This window comes from Macrobrachium nipponense, chromosome 42 (genome assembly GCF_015104395.2).
Source record: "Macrobrachium nipponense isolate FS-2020 chromosome 42, ASM1510439v2, whole genome shotgun sequence".
Taxonomy (NCBI): domain Eukaryota; kingdom Metazoa; phylum Arthropoda; class Malacostraca; order Decapoda; family Palaemonidae; genus Macrobrachium; species Macrobrachium nipponense.
In genome coordinates this window covers 832,011-849,926 of record NC_061103.1, presented here as the reverse complement: position 1 = coordinate 849,926, position 17,916 = coordinate 832,011, and the positions used below count along the sequence as shown (strand labels likewise).

The window sequence follows — 17,916 nt, the reverse complement described above, 5'->3', positions numbered from 1 at the left end:
GAATCTAATATGGAAGAGTTGGAATATGTTCTGTGGAGCAGCCACATGTCTGCTCCTGGAGGTGACAGTATTCGTTTTGAGGTGATCTGCCACTTGGCACCTTCGGCAGAGTCATGCTTACTACAGCTTGTGTAATCATTTATGGGTTAGATATTTATTTCCTAGTGAATGGCGTAAAGCTATAAAAATTCATCTCCCCGAACCTGGAGAGGATCCCAGTAATGTAAATAATTATAGACCAATTTCTTTAAAAAGTTGCTTATGCAAATTTTAAGAGAAAATGGCAAATGCTCAATCATCTTAGCACATTTGAGAAAATGAAGCTCCGACTCAACTCAATTCAGGTTGCAATGTAACAGTTCTTCATTGGATTCTCTGTCCAACTTAGAATACCACATATGCAGAGGATTTGAACGAAAACAAAAACAAATTACTGTAATTGTCTTTTTTACATGAAGGTATGCAATATCAACATCGTTACATAAAAACAGCACCCGTAGTCATCTACCTAGATTTAGATTCATCCAAAACTGTTTAACTGATCGCAGTTTTCAGGTGAGAATTGGTGATGTATTGTCATGTACATTTCCACTTGGAAATGGTGTTTCACAAGGAAGCGTCCTTAGTGGCACACTGTTTACTTTAGCAATAAATTATGTCAATAATGATAACCTACCTACCGAAATCTGTATGTGGAAGATTTTGCCATATGTTATTCAGCATCTCTAATAAAACATGCAGAACGAATCATTAATAAAAGCATAATAAAAACAGATGAAAGGGCCTCATCTGTAGGTTTCGAATTTTCCATATATAAATCTCAAGCAGTTATTTTTTATAAAAATAAAAAGTAGAAAAAATGTGAAGAAATAATTTAAAAATCAGAAACCATAGTATGCCAACTGGCCAAACTGCCAATTTTTTGGGATTAGTATTTGATACTCAGCTCAATTGGAAAGCTCACATAACGTACATGAAGTAAAAATTAAATCCAATTAAAAAACACTGCTCAACACTACTTAGGGAGCCGATAGACATGCACTAGGTTAAGTTGAAGCTTTCGCTTGGATATGTAATGCGGATTCACTGGCAAGAATAAAGTGCTCGATTAAACGTAGATGTTTAATCAGTTCTGAAAGTGATGCCCCTTGCTTAGTCCACGGGCCATCAATCAGTAACAGGAATTCAAAAGATAAGTTCACCAATAATACATTCAGCTTCTGGAATAAATACTGTTCGGTGTACAAAATTGCCCAAGAGCTAGGCAACGATTTTCCCAATGATTCCCACGGTCAATTTATATGAACTTAAAAGAAACTCCAAAAAGAAAATGTAAAGATTTAACCTGGGGTCGCGCCGACTATGGTCATCGTCGTTGAGGATGAAATAGGTTATTTAATTAAGCGGGGAGACACACATAAAGCACATTTAGCGACGATGCCTATAAAAAAAAAAAACTGATTCACTTAAGGTAGATTCTCGGATGAGCCTTATTCTTACGAGACGTTTGTTTGGTGGCTGCTGATTGGCTGGTACCGGGAGGTAGGCAGCCCCCAGCCAATCAGCGGCCGCCAAACTAACGTCTCGTAGGCATAGGGCTCAACCAAGAATCTACCTTAAGTGAATCAGGTATAGTAGCTATACAGAACAAAGACCAACATCCAGTGATGGTAAGATCGTAATAACATGATTTAGTCAAGAAGAAATCTGGGAACTAAACATAGACTGTGAGGTCTCTAAAAAAAGGCAGGTAAAGCAGTACTAACTTTATTACATGTTGTTCTAGATTTAGCTGACGGATAGTAGGCTATGTAGTACTGCGTACCCGACCCGCACTGAGATTCTAACTGACTCGGGTCCAGCAGATTTCTGTTTCTACACACACACACACACACACACTCACTCACACACACACACACACACACACAACCACACACACACACACACATATATATATAATCATCTATACTAATATATATATATATATATATCTATATATATATATATATATATATATATACATATATATATATATATATATATATTTATATATATATATATATGAATATAATTAGTTACATTTGTCAAAGATACAAGAGTAATATGTTGGCGGCAATGCCTGAGAATGCTCTAGACAATGGAGTAATGTAGTACAACGCGGCTAGATGAATTATTTACAAGATATTGTGGGAAAAGCGTTGTCCTTACAAGCCACATGAGTAGCTTAAGAAGTTGCAGCGGCTAAGACACCTCTGTACTACTGCAGTAACTTTTAAATCATCATTTACTAAAGCCTTGGGGCTCGCATGATTTACAAGAATTTCTTGTAGCTATAAAAAATTGCTTTTATACATACATAAATACAATTCACTTCAAAAATGGAATAATTCTGGTAGAAGAAATTAAATAACATGAAACCCAAAATGCACGACTGGCAAAATAAAAGCTTATGCAATAATACAATACAATATAAGGATGTCATAATTATGTTCTCACTAAGCTTGTTTTTCTCACCTTTAAAAATTTACCCCCCATTCTCTGTGTGTGTGTGTGTGTGTGTGTGTGTGTGTGTGTGTGGTATCAATAGTTTATGACTTATGAGACCAAGTTGAATATTTTCCCACTTTCCGACTAGTAAATCTCCTATTTTTTTTTTCTTTTTTGTACGCCCGAGTGAGAAACAGCGGCAACTCGCTCATACAAAGCATCCTAAGGAGTGAAGCAAGAAGATCTTAATTGTGGGAAAGATGGGAAAATGAGGCCTTTGTCCCCTAAAGGACTTAATCTCTGTATTAGCAAGATGTCATCTTCAGAATTTGTCATTATTATATTTATTGCTGATATTTTATTTTTTCATTATTACTGTGATTAGTACTATCAAGTTAAAGTATTTTTTTTATACATTCAATTTATGTATTTAGCCCTCTGGACCTGACTACTGTAACCACCTAAGGTCTCTAGTTGAAATTTAAGTTATATAATCTGTGCACTAACTGTTATAACTCTCAATGCATTTTTTTCTCACCAATATTATTACTATTACCAGTATTATGATTACTATCTTTAATGCTACCTCAGCTATTTTGTGGATAAGTGCCGATTACTCATTTTTCCTATCATGTTGACTCATATATCTAGATTGTGTATGTTACTGTGTATTTTGTATTCATTGTATAATGGCCCTGAACCGAAATAAAGGATATTATTATTTTATTATTATTATTATTATTTTATTATTATTATTATTATTATTATTATTATTAAACAGTTGACGACCAAATTTCCTTTCTTCACTTCTGTCCTGTTAGTAACCACCAACCCTAACAACGCTGTTTAGAAAAAAGAAAAAAAAAACTTTGTCTCCCTAGACTCTTCGTTTGCTTGTTAATCTATCTGACTCCTCTCACAAGAAATCCGTAGTTTAGTAGTTTAGCATCCCACCGCATGCTCTGGCAGGCATTGCTTTTTTTCGTATTGATTCCATATATTATATATGACCAAATGACAATGTTATTCCCTCAGCACTTTTAATCCGAAAATTTATTAGTATCTTAGTAAATGTAGCCTTGATACGTTTTAATTTCTAACTCTACGTTTTTTTTTTTTCGTTCTTTTGATATTTTTTCTTTATTTCGCCACATGTGCGTGCCTCTATATGCTTAGCTTTCTTCATCTGTTGCAATCCGACCCATATTTCCACCCTAATATTCCATTGAAGACAGTGACATAAGATTAAAATTCCTTTTCTGTATCTTTCCTTCCACTCTCATTTTCATTCTAAATATTTTTCTCGCAAATTTTGCTTCACTAATGGGAAAAGGGATTTTAAAAATAAGATTATAAAAACATTACACATACTTCGACTATGGTGTGTTCGATAGTGTTCTCTTTTCAGACGTCTAATGTAAAAATTACATTAATTCTCTCTGACTGCCCTTATAAATAATAAATGTAAATAAGATATATCAATAAATAATACGTGTATGTAAAATACAACATAATTTATATATGTAACTAATTTTGTTCATTAAATACCAAAAGAAGGAAACCGAACGATACCGGCGGCTTCCACTTAACTGACAAGACTTCACCACCACTGCTTCTTCTTCTTCCCTCAGTGACAGTTACGTCTGCTGCCCAACGGAAGGCGACGCCGAACTGCAAAACGACTGACTGCTACCCGTGTGGAGTCTGTCATTCGCCGCGTTACCTCACTAAGGGTCAAGTTAGCCAATAATACAAGTGAGAGACCATGGCAGCCTTCGAAGGTAAGTGCGATGAGTATTTAGAACTTGCCTGTTGTAGCTATAGCCGTAATAGAGTGTATTTGTTTGTCCCTTTTAGGAATGAAATGCGAGCTCTCCACCCGAATGCTCTCTAGCTAGGTAGGCAACTGGTAGCCTCCCTACTAGCTACCTAGGTATATAGCTAGCTACTAATAGGTAGCTACCTATTGCCAGACAGGCCATAGCCTAGTCTAGTCAGTCTAGTCTGGGCGTCGTGAGTAGCAGGAGTGGTTTCTTAAGATTTCCTCTTCCAGGGTGAAGCAGGTCCGATATGATTTTCACGGGAAGGTTAGTACCTACCTCCTATGGAGCTTCTGCTAGGTAGAGTAGCTAGCTACCTAGTAGCTGCCTTCTATCCTAGTTAGTCTAGGTAGGTCGCTTTTAGTAGATAGCATAGTAGGTAAAAAACCGCAGGGTACTGAGTGGACCATGTACGATCAGCGTGAACAACCCCAAAAAAAGTACTTAGGGTAAATCACCACAGCAGGCCAAACAGGCCACCTACAATCAACGCTTGCCACCCTCCGAAAAAGTACATTATAACGCGTCCTGACACCGGAGATGGGCATCAGTCGCGACTTGTTGTTGGTGAGAAATGGAGCTAAAGACCTCTACTCTCCTTTCGAAGTAAGTATTTTCTCCAAAGTTAGAAATTAAGGCCAAATTTTAAGATTTAAACAGAGGGTACTGAAAACAGTCTCAAACGTAGTGCAAATCTCACCAAAACGCGTTCAACATTTTTACTTACAACTCGAGGTATTTAGAAGATTGACACCATCTTGATGTTTACGGAGTCGCTTGTGTCAATAAACTAACCATTTCCTGTGATAAATCCGCACACCACTTGTGCCCACGACGCTGGGCACTTTTATCACAACAAATGGAAAACATTTCCTCACCGAGTAAACAACTGTTTTGTAGAAGAAGACGACGAAGCGTGCACATCGATAATTTTTTAAATAAATAGTAAAACATTAATATTTTACATATTTTTGATTATTAAATTTGAAAATATTCGTTATTGAAAAAGTAACTCGATTCTGACTCAAATTTAAGTAATTATTTTTTGGAATTCGAACGTTCTTTCAAGTCCTGTATTATGACGTCACGACATCTTGACTTTCGTACCTATTGTAAATAATTGCTTTACTCAACTTTCTTGCAGAACAGTTTATCACTTAGTTCACGCAGAGTTATCAGCTCATTCATGTAATTGGTATAATCGTAATGCGCATATATATCTTCATTATTTACTTTTTGGATATATGAAGATGTTTTACTGCCGGATTATCGCCGTAGTGTGACGCAATCGTTTTCGGTCGATGCGCCTCTGTTTTCGCACCATAAGAAATTATGGGGCCGAATTTGCAATGACCAGAAAGTCGTTAAACGAGGAAAGTTAGCATTGAGGGGCATATGTTTTTGATTGAGAAAAATACAAATTTATTCAATAGCTTTTTTGTAAAAAATACTTGATTACAAAAACGTTGATTGACAACTAAACGCAGGCATTACCTACTGTGGGTTTCAGAGACAGTGCAAGCACGTTTTTGGGCAATACCTATTTCTGTAACGAACACTCGTATCAGAACGAGATTTTGTATAGTGCATTACACAGTACCGTAATTTTATTCAAGTATCGTGAATCACTAATCGTAAAAGAATGACGACACTTGTCCTTGTACCAAGAGACAAAAACTCCATTATGCAGAAATGGATACGAACATGCGTTTTATAAAGCTCCACCTACCCTCTCCCCCCCCCCCCCCCCCCCCCCCGCCCCCCCCCCCCCCCCCCCCACCCCCCCCCCCCCCCCCCCCCACCCCCCCCCCCCCCCCCACCCCCCCCCCCCACCCCCCCCCCCCCCCCCCCCCCCCCCCCCACCCCCCCCCCCCCCACCCCCCCCCCCCCCCCCCCCCCACCGCCACCCCTTTCCTTCGTTCTCTCTCTCTCTCTCTCTCTCTCTCGTCTCTCATCTCTCTCTCTCTCTCTCTGTTGCCATTCGGTATGTGTTGACCCTCCAAACTGGGTATAAGACTACACACAAAACGTTGAAATTGGTGAAATTAGGCTATGTATTGGAAGTATATATACATAATTATTAAAGCAATTTTATCTTATTGCATTACTATGACAAATAGAATTCATGGAAACTGTTTTATAATAATGAAACAGCGTATGTGTGAAGCCTCCACTAATGTGGCAACGATGATTTTGCCATTCTTAGCATGCAAACATTAAAGCATGCAAACATTAAAGGTTACATTTAGTCTGCATACGGTTATTAAAGAATTCAAAATACTAATATAGACTGAAATCTATTAAAAGTGCTAGCAAAAACAAAAAAGCAAAAAAAAAAAATAAAAAAAAAAAAAAAAATGTGTATATAATTCACTTCTCCGTAGTCATTCCTCTATGCACTTATCCATGGTCGTTCCTCTATGGTTTTCGGCAGCCAGATGTACGAAAACGTTAGAAAAATTTGATTGTATCTACTTTAGAAATATCTGTAATTTTGGGGGGTAATTTGGTTGCAAAAAAGGGATAATATACATGAATTAAATTAAAATTTTTAAATAACAAAGTAAATTTAAACTAAATAACGAGTAAAGTAAACAATTTAGGGAGTAAAACTTTGCAGTTTCGGTGTCTGCTGTTCGTAACTGTGTTTGTGGCGCGCGCGCTTAGGAACCAGCAACAGTAACGGGTTTAAAGTGCAATGTGGAGTGAACTGAAACCAAAATGTGTATAATAACAATCAAATAAGCACTGTGGAGTTTCAGTTGTGATGGCAGTAAGGATAAAAACCGCCGATTACAAGGTAAGAATGAATTCAGTTCAAACCATAACCCCGGGAATAACAAGTTTCATACTTTCACCAATATAGGCAACAAAATGTTGTTTTATTGTGCTGGTTACAACTGCAATCTTGAGTAAGATCAATAAACGTTACATATATATGCTAACATTGTTCAAATGAGTGCTGGGAAGGCTGGGGAAAGATGGTGGCCGTCACTGATCAGAACCTTCCATGCAAAACGTAGCCGCCATATTGGATTTCAAAACTGCCTTGAAAACATATTTTACGAAGAGCTCACATGCTTATTTTAGTTCGTATGGGGCTTTCATATATCACATTATGTTGACGAAACTTCAATCTTTTAAATGGTAGAGTTGCAATTGTATTCTTGTTTCACCAATTAAATATCGAGTGAATAAGACCCGTCCACCGTGGTGAGGGTTGGCCTTCCGTGGTGTTTTACCCTATAACGTGTCCTGACATCGGAGATGGGCATCAGTCGCGACTTCTTGTTGGTGAGAAACGGAGCTAAAGACCTCTACTCTCCTTTCGAAGTAAGTATTTTCTCCAAAGTTAGAAATTAAGGCCAAATTTAAAGCATTAAACAGAGGGTAGTGTAAAGGGTGTCCAACGCAGTGCAAATCTCGCCAAAACGCTTTCGAAATTTTTACTTACGCTTAAATATCTTAGAAGATTGATGCCATCTCGATGTTTGTGGAGTCGCTTGTGTCAACAAACTTCCCATTTCCTGTGATAAATCCGCACACCACTTGTACCCATAGATGCTGGGGCACTTTCATCACAACAATCAGAACTTTTTTAAGTAAAGAACTGTTTTGGTAGAAGAAGACAACGAAGCGTGCATTAGATAATTATTTAAATAAATAGTAAAACATTAATATTTTACATATTTATGATGATTAATTTGAAAATATTCGTTATTGAAAAAGTAACTCGATTCCTGAATCAAGTTTAAGTAATTATTTTTTGGAATTAGCTAGAACTTTTTTTTAAGTCCTGTATTATGACATCACGACATCTTGACTTTCGTACCTATTGTAAATGAATTGCCGTACTCAACTTTCTTGCAGAACAGTTTACCAGTTAGGGTAAAACACCGCATGGCCTGCAGCAGGCCAATGACGATCAATGCATGCCACCCTCCGAAAAAGTACATTATAACGCGTTCTGACACTGGAGATGGGCATCAGTCGCGACTTCATGTTGGTGAGAAACGGAACTAAAGACCTCTACTCTCCTTTTGAAGTAAGTATTTCCTCCAAAGTTAGAAATTAAGGCCAAATTTTAAGATTTAAACAGAGGGCAGTGAAAAGGGTGGCTATGGCAGTGGAAATCTCACCAAAACGCTTTCGAAATTTTTACTTACAATTAGGTAACTTAGAAGATTGACGCCATCTCGATGTTTACGGAGTCGCTTGTGTCTACAAATTTCCCATTTCCTGTGATAAATCCGCACACCACTTGTTCCCACAACTGTTTTGGTTGAAGACGACGACGAAGCATGCACTAGATAATTTGAAAAATAAATAGTAAAACATCAATATTTTACATATTTATGACAATTGATTTGAAAATATTCGTTATTGAAAAAGTAACTCGATTCTGACTCAAGTTTAAGTAATTATTTTTCGGAATTAGAACGTTCTTTTAAGTCCTGTATTATGACGTCACACCATCTTGACTTCCGTACCTATTGTAAATATTAGCTATACTCAACTTTCTTGCAGAACAGTTTACCAGTTATTCATGCAGATTATCAGCTATTCATGTAATTGTTATAATCGTAATGCGCATACATATCTTTATTATTTGCTTTTTGGATAGTATATGAAGATGTTTTACTGCCGGATTACCACCTTAGTGTGACGCAATCACTTTTGGTCCCTGGGCCTCTGTCTGTTTTTGCAATGACCAGAAAGTCGTTAAAAGAGGAAAGTTGGCATTGAGGGGCATATTGTTTGATTGAGAAAAATACAAATTTATACAATAGCTACCTTGTAAAAAATACTTGATTGACAACTAAGCAGCATACCTACTATGGGTTTCAGAGACAGTGCAAGCACGTTTTTTGGCAATATTTCTGTAACAAACACTCGTATCAGAACGAGATTTTGCTATAGTGCATTACACCCAGTGCCGTAATTTATAGGGGTATCGTGAATCACTGCTAATCATAAAGAATAACGACACTTGTCCTTGTACCAAGAGACAAAGACTCCATTATCCGGAAATGGATACGAACACGCGTAAAAGGCTCCACCTACTTTCTCCCCCCCCCTACACCACCACCCCTGTCCTTCCTTCCTTCCTTCCCGTTTCCTTTCCTTTCTCTCTCTCTCTCTCTCTCTCTCTCTCTCTCTCTCTCTCTCTGTTGCCAATTGGTATGTTTTCACCCTCCAAACTGGGTATAAGACTTACACAAAACGTGGAAATTGGTGGAATCAGCCTATGTATTGAAAGTATATATACATAAATATTAAAGCAATTTTATCATTATTGCATTACTATGACAACTAGAATTCATGGAAACAGTTTACATATAATAATGCATCGGCGTATGTGTGAAGCTCCACTAATGTGGCAACGATGATTTTTCCATTCTTAGCATGCAAACATTAAAGGTTACATTTATTTCTGGCTTACAGTTATTTAACAAATCAAAATACTAATATAGACTTAAATCAATGAAAAGTGCTAGCAGAAAAAATATATATACATAATCCACTTATCCGTAGTCTGTTCCTCTATGGTTTTCGGCAGCCAGATGTACGACAAGGATTGTATCTACTTTAGAAGTATCTGTAATTTTTCGGGGTAATTTGGTTGCAAAAAAGGGATAATATACATGAATTAAATTAACATTTTTAAATAACAAAGTAAAGTTGAACTAAATAACGAATAAAGTAATCAATTTAGGGAATAAAACTTTACAGTGTCGTCGTCTGCTGTTCGTAACTGTGTTTGTGGCGCGTGCGCTTAGGAACCAGGAACAGCAACTTGTTTAAAGTGCAATGTGGAGTGAATTGAGACCAAAATGTGTATAATAACAATCAAATAAGCACTGTGGAGTTTCAGTTGTGATGGCAGTCAGGATAAAAACCACCAATTACAAGGTAAAAATGAATTCAGTTCAAACCATGACCCCGGGAATAAAAAGTTTCATACTTTCAGTAATATAGGCAACAAAATGTTTGTTCATGCAACTTACCTGTCAGATATATATATAGCTGATAATTCCGACGACCGACAGAATTTAAAACTTACGACACACGTACTGGGAGTCAGGTGGTTAGTATCCATTCCCGCCGCTGGGAGGCGGGTATCAGGAACCATTCCCATTTTCTATTCATAATTTTTCTGTCGCCGGTGTTGTGAACATCTGTTTTACAGCACCTCTGTCTGGATTTGGAACTTTTGGCTACTTGAGTATCCCTTTTGGTTCTTTTTTGGATTAATTGACTTGGATCGGTGGCTAGGCACACGTTATTAGTGGATTGATTTGATTTTGGTTTGGATTTCTCTTGGATAATATGTCAGGGTCTAGTACAGCTAGCGCTAGATTTTGCTCTAGGACTGATTGTAGAGGTAGGCTACTGAAAGCTTCAGTAGACCCACATACGGTATGTAAGGGTTGCAGGGAGCATGAATGTGTGTATGAAAGCCGTTGACCAAGGAGGTGCGAAAGATTAACAGATTCTGAGTGGAAGGCGTATGAGACCTATCTTAGGAAACTCGAAAAGGATAGGTTAAGGAGGTCTTCCTCCAGGAGTGTTTCAGGTGTGCAAGAAATTAATGTTTCTCCTGTTAACCCCCCTCCTGTTAATGCTCCTAACCCTGTAGTGTTGCCTCCAGGCCCTGAAGCAGTGTCAGTAGAGAGTAATACTTTGTCCTTAATTTTTGGAGTCGATTCGAAATTTTAGAAGTCGAAAGTGTTGGCTCTTGAGAGCAAAAGTGATGTGCAGAAGTGCAGTGATACCCCTTGTGTAGTGGAGGGTGCGTCAGATCAGCCTCGTTTCGCCTCTAGGCCTGGACCTCTGCTTGACTCCCAGGACCCAGGGAGGGAGCATGTCGAAAGCCGAAGGAGGGTTACAAGGAACCCCCACCGATCTGGCGTGCCTTCGGCAGTTACTGATGAAAATCCCCAGACTGCCAGGGAGCGTGCGCATGCACGTCTCCTCAAGGAGTGTTTTTCGTCATCGGAGGCTTCATCCCCACGTAAAGGGTGGAGTTCTCACGGTGCTTCCCGTCCGCTGAAAAGGACGGCGCGTGTTGGTGACGCTTCACGTCCTAGTTCTCCGGAACTGCGATCTTCTCCTGACAGTGTGTTCGCTGCTTTTCCGCCGCAGAAAAGGCGTAGAGAGTCTTCGGACCTGGATTCGGGTAGTTCGTGCGAGCGATACAGTCGCTCTAGAGCTCGGAAGGAGGCCGTGCCTGGGAGGAGGAGGGAGGCGTCCCCTCGCCGCTCTCCTGCTCACAGGATCAGTCCCTCCCCAGGGCAGGAAGATTCGCCAACCAAGAGGATGCTTCAGTCACTGCAGCAACAACTTCAGGACGTTCTTGCTTCTAGAGAGTCTCTTCCGCGTCATAGAAAGGACGAGAAGCTTCCTGTGAAGAAGTCAAGACCTTCTCTTTCTCCTCGCTCGCCTCTCTCTTCGTTCGAGTCTCCCTCTAGAGTTCGTTCTGCTCCCCAGCAGCTCTCTAGAGGAGGTGAGAAGTTTGTTTTTGTACATGAAACTTACCCAGCAGATATATACTTAGCTATAGACTCGGTCGTCCCGAAGAATTTCAAAACTCGCGGCACACGCGACAGGTAGGGTCAGTGATTCCCATTCCACCCGCCGCTGGGTGCGGGGGTCTGGAACCATTCCCGTTTTCTAAGCTATAATTTCTCTGTCGGTTGAACGGACAACACCTATTGTTCGTTCCTCCATCTTTGATTTCTACTCGTTTGCCGAGAATTTGGATTGGTTTTTTGGTGACGTATTCTGTTTTTTCTCTGGCTTGGCATACGCTTATTGTGGACTGTTTTTCGACTTTGGTTTTGACTACTCTTTCACGATGTCTGACGCTAAGGCTTCACCTATGTTTAGAGTTTGTAGTAGGGAAGGTTGCAAGTTAGGCTGCCGAAATCGCAGTAGATCCTCATAGTATTGCGCTAAATGCAGAGAGAATGAATTGTTTATTTTAATAATACCTGTGTTGAGTGCGAGAACCTTACAGAGCTTGAATGGAAGGAGTTATCTTCATATGTTAGGAAGCTTGAGAGAGATAGAGTAAGAAAGGCTTCAGCTAGGTCATCTAGTAGATCTTGTTCTCTAGAACAAGAAGTTAACTTCCTACTAACGATTTTTCCCTTAGCCTCAGCTGCTTCTTCTCCCTGTTCTGAATCCAAAGATTCTTCTTCAGAGAGGGAAAATGTAAAAGCTTCCATCAAGAAACTTCAAGCTCAGTTACGAGCTCTAAATGAAGGTAAGAGTGGTGATAGTGACTTGTGCAGTGTCCCCAGTGCAGTGGAGGGGGCGTCTGACCGGTTCCTCATTGCTCCTAGGCCTAGACCGCTTCCAAAATTCCCAGGACCAGGGGAGGAGGAATGTCGAAAGCCGCAGGGAGGATGCAGAACATCCCCAACGGTCAGGCGTCCCTTCGGCAGATCCTGTTGTAAAGTCCCAGGCTACCTCGGATTGCCGCAGAAAAAGGCGTCCTAAGGGAGTGTTTTTCGGCCTCAGACTCTTCCTCTCCTAAAACGAGGATGGAGTTCGGCCTCTCTTTCGCGCCCTTGAAGAGAGCCTGGAAGGCGCCTAAAGAGACGCGGGCTGATTCCAGCCCAGAGCGTTTTCCCAAGAATTGGCCTTCGGTACCTAAGAAGACGAGACAAGAGCCCTCTCTTCAGGATCCTACGAAGAAGTTTTTGATTAATCTGCAAGAGCAGTTAGCGTCTTTAGTAGGCTCCTTTGCTAAGGACTCGACAAGAAGGAAAGATGTTTCGCTCCCTGTTAAGAGTTCCGCTAAGCGCCCCTCTTCGTATAGGAGAGAACCCTCACAATCTCCAGGGCGTTTATCGCCTTCGTCGAGAGACTCGTCCGATAGGAGTTGTTCTCCTGAGAGGAGAGTTCTTTCGCGGTCTATAAGCTTTCTTCTCCAAAGCGCCCTATGACGGGTAAGGCTTTGAATCCTGGTAGGCAGGAAGATCGTAGCCTCTCTCCTATGAGACGCCGCGAATCGAGCAGAAGTCTCGATCGGTTTAGGTTCAAGGAACCGGAAGATAGACAAAACCGATTTAAGTATCAGGATCCTTTGGGTCTACAGGACCAGGAGCCAGGCAGGCGCAAAGAGGCAGCGAGACGCAAGAAAGGGCGTCAAGAGCCTCTCAGACCACAGGATTCAGGACGTCAGGAGTCTGCTAGAAGGCAGGAATCAGTACGCCATGAGTCAGGACGCCAGCAGTCAGGGCGCCAGGAGTCAGGACGCTATGAGTCAGGGCGCCAGGAGTCAGGACGCCAGGAGGCAGGACGCCAGGAGTACGTTAGGCGTAAGGGTGTAGGGCGCCAAGAGCCTGTTAAGCGTCAGGAATCAGGACGCAGGGATCTTTTCAAGCGCCCTGAATCAGGGCGCCAGGAGCCTATCAAGCGCCGCGAGCCTGGCGAACCGCAAGGGCCTAGACAACAATAGTCTAGTAGGCGCAAGAGTGTTTCGGACAGACAGGAGCCTCACTCTTCGTATAGAAGTTCGAACGTTCAGCGCTCCCCTTCTCGGGAAAGGAGTTCTTCTCCCGGGAAGAGCCCGATCTCTCTCAAACGGTCTCCTTCGGTGGATCCGTTGGAACAGGTATTAGAAGAGGAGGAGCCCGTAGATGTAGCAGTTTCTGACTACAAGAGGCTTTCCCTTTTACTGCTCGAGGAGTTCGGAGACTCCCTTCATCCTGCTGACCCTGCCTTCACCAGGATCTTTGATGTCGAGCACAAAAGCTCAACAAGCGTCTTCCTTCGTCAAGATGCGCCCTGCTCTTGTATGAAAAAAAAAAGGCCTTAAAGACCTTTTCAGAGTGGTTGACTTCCAGAAGGGAAGCGGGCAAAACAGTTTTTTCCTGCCCTCCTTCCAAGTTAACAGGTAAACCAGGAAGGTGGTACGAGACCAAGGAACCTATGGGGTTAGGCCTCCCTTCATCCGCAGATGCGGGATTCGTTCCTTAGTGGACTCTTCCAGGAGGAAGTCTTTGCTTTCTGCTAAAAGCAACATGGGGCATGTGTGAGCTAGACCACCTTCTAAAGGGCCTCTTTAAGACCCTGGAAGTCTTCAACTTCATGGACTGGGCTTTGGGAGCGTTAGCTAAGAGAGCTCAAGACACTGACTTTGTCTCCATGGAGGAACTTTCAAGCGTCCTGGCTTGCTTGGACAGAGCGGTTATGGACTGTTCCGTAGAAGTTGCCTCGCTTTTCGGAACGGGAGTCTTAAAGAAGAGATCGGTCTTTAGCTCTTTTCTAGCAAGAGCCGTATCACCTTTACAAAGAACATCTCTTCTTTTTGCACCGTTGTCCCACCCGCATTCTGTTTCCACAGGAGACTGTTAAAGAGGTTGCTAAATCTCTTACGGAGAAGGCAACTCAGGATCTCCTCACTCACTCAGCCAAGAAGTTTAGGCCGGCCGTGCCCTATCGAGAAAAAAGAGAGACCCTCTTTTGTACACCCTTTCGAGGTGCCTCCTCTTCTAGGACCCCTCTTAGAGGTCGCAGACCAGATAGAAGGAGTAGACCATCTAGAAGGTCTTTCGGGAAGTCTAGATGAGCAGGGAGTCCTCCAGACGAAAGTAGGCGCCAGACTACTCCACTTTGCAAAAGTCTGGGCGCAGAAGGAGCGGACTCTTGGTCCCTCTCGATCCTGAAAAAAGGATACTTGATCCCCTTCAGGGAAAATCCTCCCTTGACGACAACTCCAAGGGAGTTGACTGCAAGATACTCGGATACCGGTCCGAAAGCTTGCTATTTTTGCAAGCAGTGGAACAGATGATTTCCAAGGAAGCGGTAGAACTGGTTCAAGATCTCCAGTCGCCAGGATTTTACAATCGGCTATTCCTGGTACCGAAAGCATCGGGGGGATGGAGACCGGTTCTAGACGTCAGTGCCCTGAATTTCTTTGTCTTGAAGAAGAAATTTTCGATGGAGATGTCTTCCTCTGTTCTGTCTGTTCTTCGTCCAGGGGACTGGATGGTGTCCCTGGACCTTCAGGATGCATATTTCCATGTGCCAATTCATCCGGCAGCAAGGAAATATCTGAGATTCATGTTCCAAGGAAAAGTATTCCAGTTTCCGAGCGATGTGTTTCGGACTTTCGACTGCCCCTCAAGTCTTCACGGACATCATGAAGAATGTAGCTTTTGGAATGGATCATCTGGAAGGGATCAGGATCTCTTATATCTGGACGATTGGCTAATAAGAGCCCAATCGGAGAAAAAAAAATGTCTGGAGGACCTTTTAGTTACTCTAAATTTGACAAAGTCCTAGGACTTTTAGTCAATCGCGAGAAATCCATGCTGACTCCCCAGCAGAGTATTGTCTATCTTGGGGATTCAGATGGATTCTCGGGATTTTCTAGCGTATCCTTCGCAGGAAAGGAGAGAACGCTGCTTAGAAAAGGTGGCAGTCTTCTTAAGGAAAGAACATTGTTCCGCGAGGGAATGGATGAGCTTACTGGGGACCCCCTCCTCGATGGAACAGTTCGTTTCTTCCTTCCTTAGGAAGACTACACCTACGACCCCTTCAATTTTATCTGAAGGAGAAATGGGATTGGAAGTCCAACAATCTGGGAGAAACATTTCCAATCTCGAAAGGGATTAAGGAGAATATCCGCTGGTGGTTAGATCCACAGAAACTAAGCAAGGGAATCTCCCTTTGCTTACAGAACCCTCGCCTAGCGTTATTTGCAGACGCCTCAGATTCAGGGTGGGGAGCGACCCTAGGTTCGGAAGAAGTGTCAGGCACTTGGGAAGGAGAACAAGTGTCCTGGCACATAAACAAAAAAGAACTAACAGCCATTCATCTAGCTTTAGTTCATTTCGAGGAACAGGCTCTCAGGTTTGGGGGATTCAGATTCACTCGGACAACACAACAGCCCTCGCTTATATAAAGAAACAGGGGGGACGCATTTCTTTTCCCTGTACGAATCAGCAAAGGATCTGCTGATTTGGGCTCAAGAAAGGAAGATCTCTCTTCTCACAAGGTTTGTGCAGGGAGAGAAAAATGTCCGGGCAGATCTGTTGAGCAGAAAAGAACAAGTCCTACCCACGGAATGGACTCTCAATCCTCAGATTTGCCAGCAACTATGGCATCTGTGGGGAAGGCCCAATATAGACCTGTTCGCGACCAACAGGAATCACAGATTAGAGAACTATTGCTCCCCGATCTCGGATCCACAAGCAGTAGCAGTAGACAGCTTTCTGCTAGATTGGACGGGCTTGGACGCATACGCCTTCCCTCCTTTCAAGATAGTAGAGGAAGTATTGAGGAAGTTCGCTTGCTCGGAAGGAACAAGAATGACCCTCATCGCTCCCTTCTGGCCAGCTCTCGATTGGTTCAACAGAGGTGGCTGGAGCTGGAGTGGTTAGTAGATTTTTCCAAGATCGCTTCCAACTGAGGAACGATCTTCTCAAACAACCCCACTTCGACAGGTTTCACAAAAACCATCCCCGCTCTAAGTCTGACCGCTTCAGACTGTCGAAGGACTTGTCAGGAGCAAGGGCTTTTCACGAGAAGTGGCGAAGGCTATTGCAAGAGCCAGAAGAGTCTCCACCTCTAAAGTATATCAGTCGAAGTGGGAGTTGTTTAGAAGATGGTGTAAAGGGAAGAAAATATCCTCTTCCAGTACCTCTGTAACTGAAATCGCAGATTTTCTCCTATATTTGAGAAAAGAATGTAACCTGGCAGTATCAACAGTGAAGGGTTACAGAAGTATGCTGGCCTCAGTCTTTCGACATAGAGGAATAGATCTAACCAATAATAAAGATACAGACCTTATAAGGTCTTTCGAAACCACGAAAGACCATGTAATCAAGAAACCTAGCTGGAACTTGGATGTGGTCCTCAAGTTCCTAATGTCGGAAAAATTCGTACCGTCTCACACAGCTTCTTTTAGAGATTTAACGAGAAAGTCATTATTCCTCTTTGCGTTAGCAACAGCTAAGAGAATTAGCGAGTTGCAAGCTTTGGAAGGGTGTTAAGAAGGATTCAGCGATTTGCTCCTTTAAACCATTTTTTCTAGCAAAAAATGAAAATCCCTCAAAGCCTTGGCCAAGAAGCTTTGAGATAAGAGGACTATCTTCATTAACAGGAAGAGAACTAGAAAGGACTTTGTGTCCAGTCAGGGCACTCAAGTTCTACCTGGAGAAGAAAAAGTTGCTGGAAGGTACAGAAGAAAGTCTTTGGTGCTCTGTAAGAGATCCGAAAAGATCAATTTCAAGAACGCCCTCCCGACATTCTTCATAAAGGATGTAATAAGGAAGCTCACCTTAAGTGCGATGAAGAGCACCTCAAGGTTCTCAGAGTAAGAGCTCATGAAGTGAGAGCCATAGCTACGTCAATGGCATTTCACAAAACATGGTCTCTGCAGGCACTTATTGAGTCTACGTTTTGGAGATGTAATTCTGTGTTTGCCTCGAATTACCTAAGAGACGTAAAAATTTCGTATGAAAAGTGCTTTGCTCTGGGAGCGTATGTTTCGGCGAATTCAGTGCTGGGAGAAGGGGCTGAGGCTAATCCTTCTTAATTTACTTTAGTGTTTAAATTATCTTTTATTGGTGGTTGTTTTTATTGGTTAATT

The 17,916-nt window shown here is 41.8% G+C and overlaps 1 protein-coding gene across 1 annotated transcript in view; it reads left to right on the top strand.

Annotated features, from left to right (window-relative positions):
* Window positions 1-4,109: 4,109 nt before the first annotated feature.
* LOC135212921 (ATP-dependent RNA helicase Ddx1-like) overlaps window positions 4,110-17,916 on the top strand; it is a 407,348-nt gene continuing 393,541 nt past the window's right edge. The window contains exon 1 of the mRNA XM_064246662.1: window positions 4,110-4,268. Within this exon, the coding sequence (XP_064102732.1) occupies window positions 4,253-4,268 (16 nt within the window). The 5' untranslated portion in view covers window positions 4,110-4,252. The remainder of the gene's footprint in view (window positions 4,269-17,916) is intronic.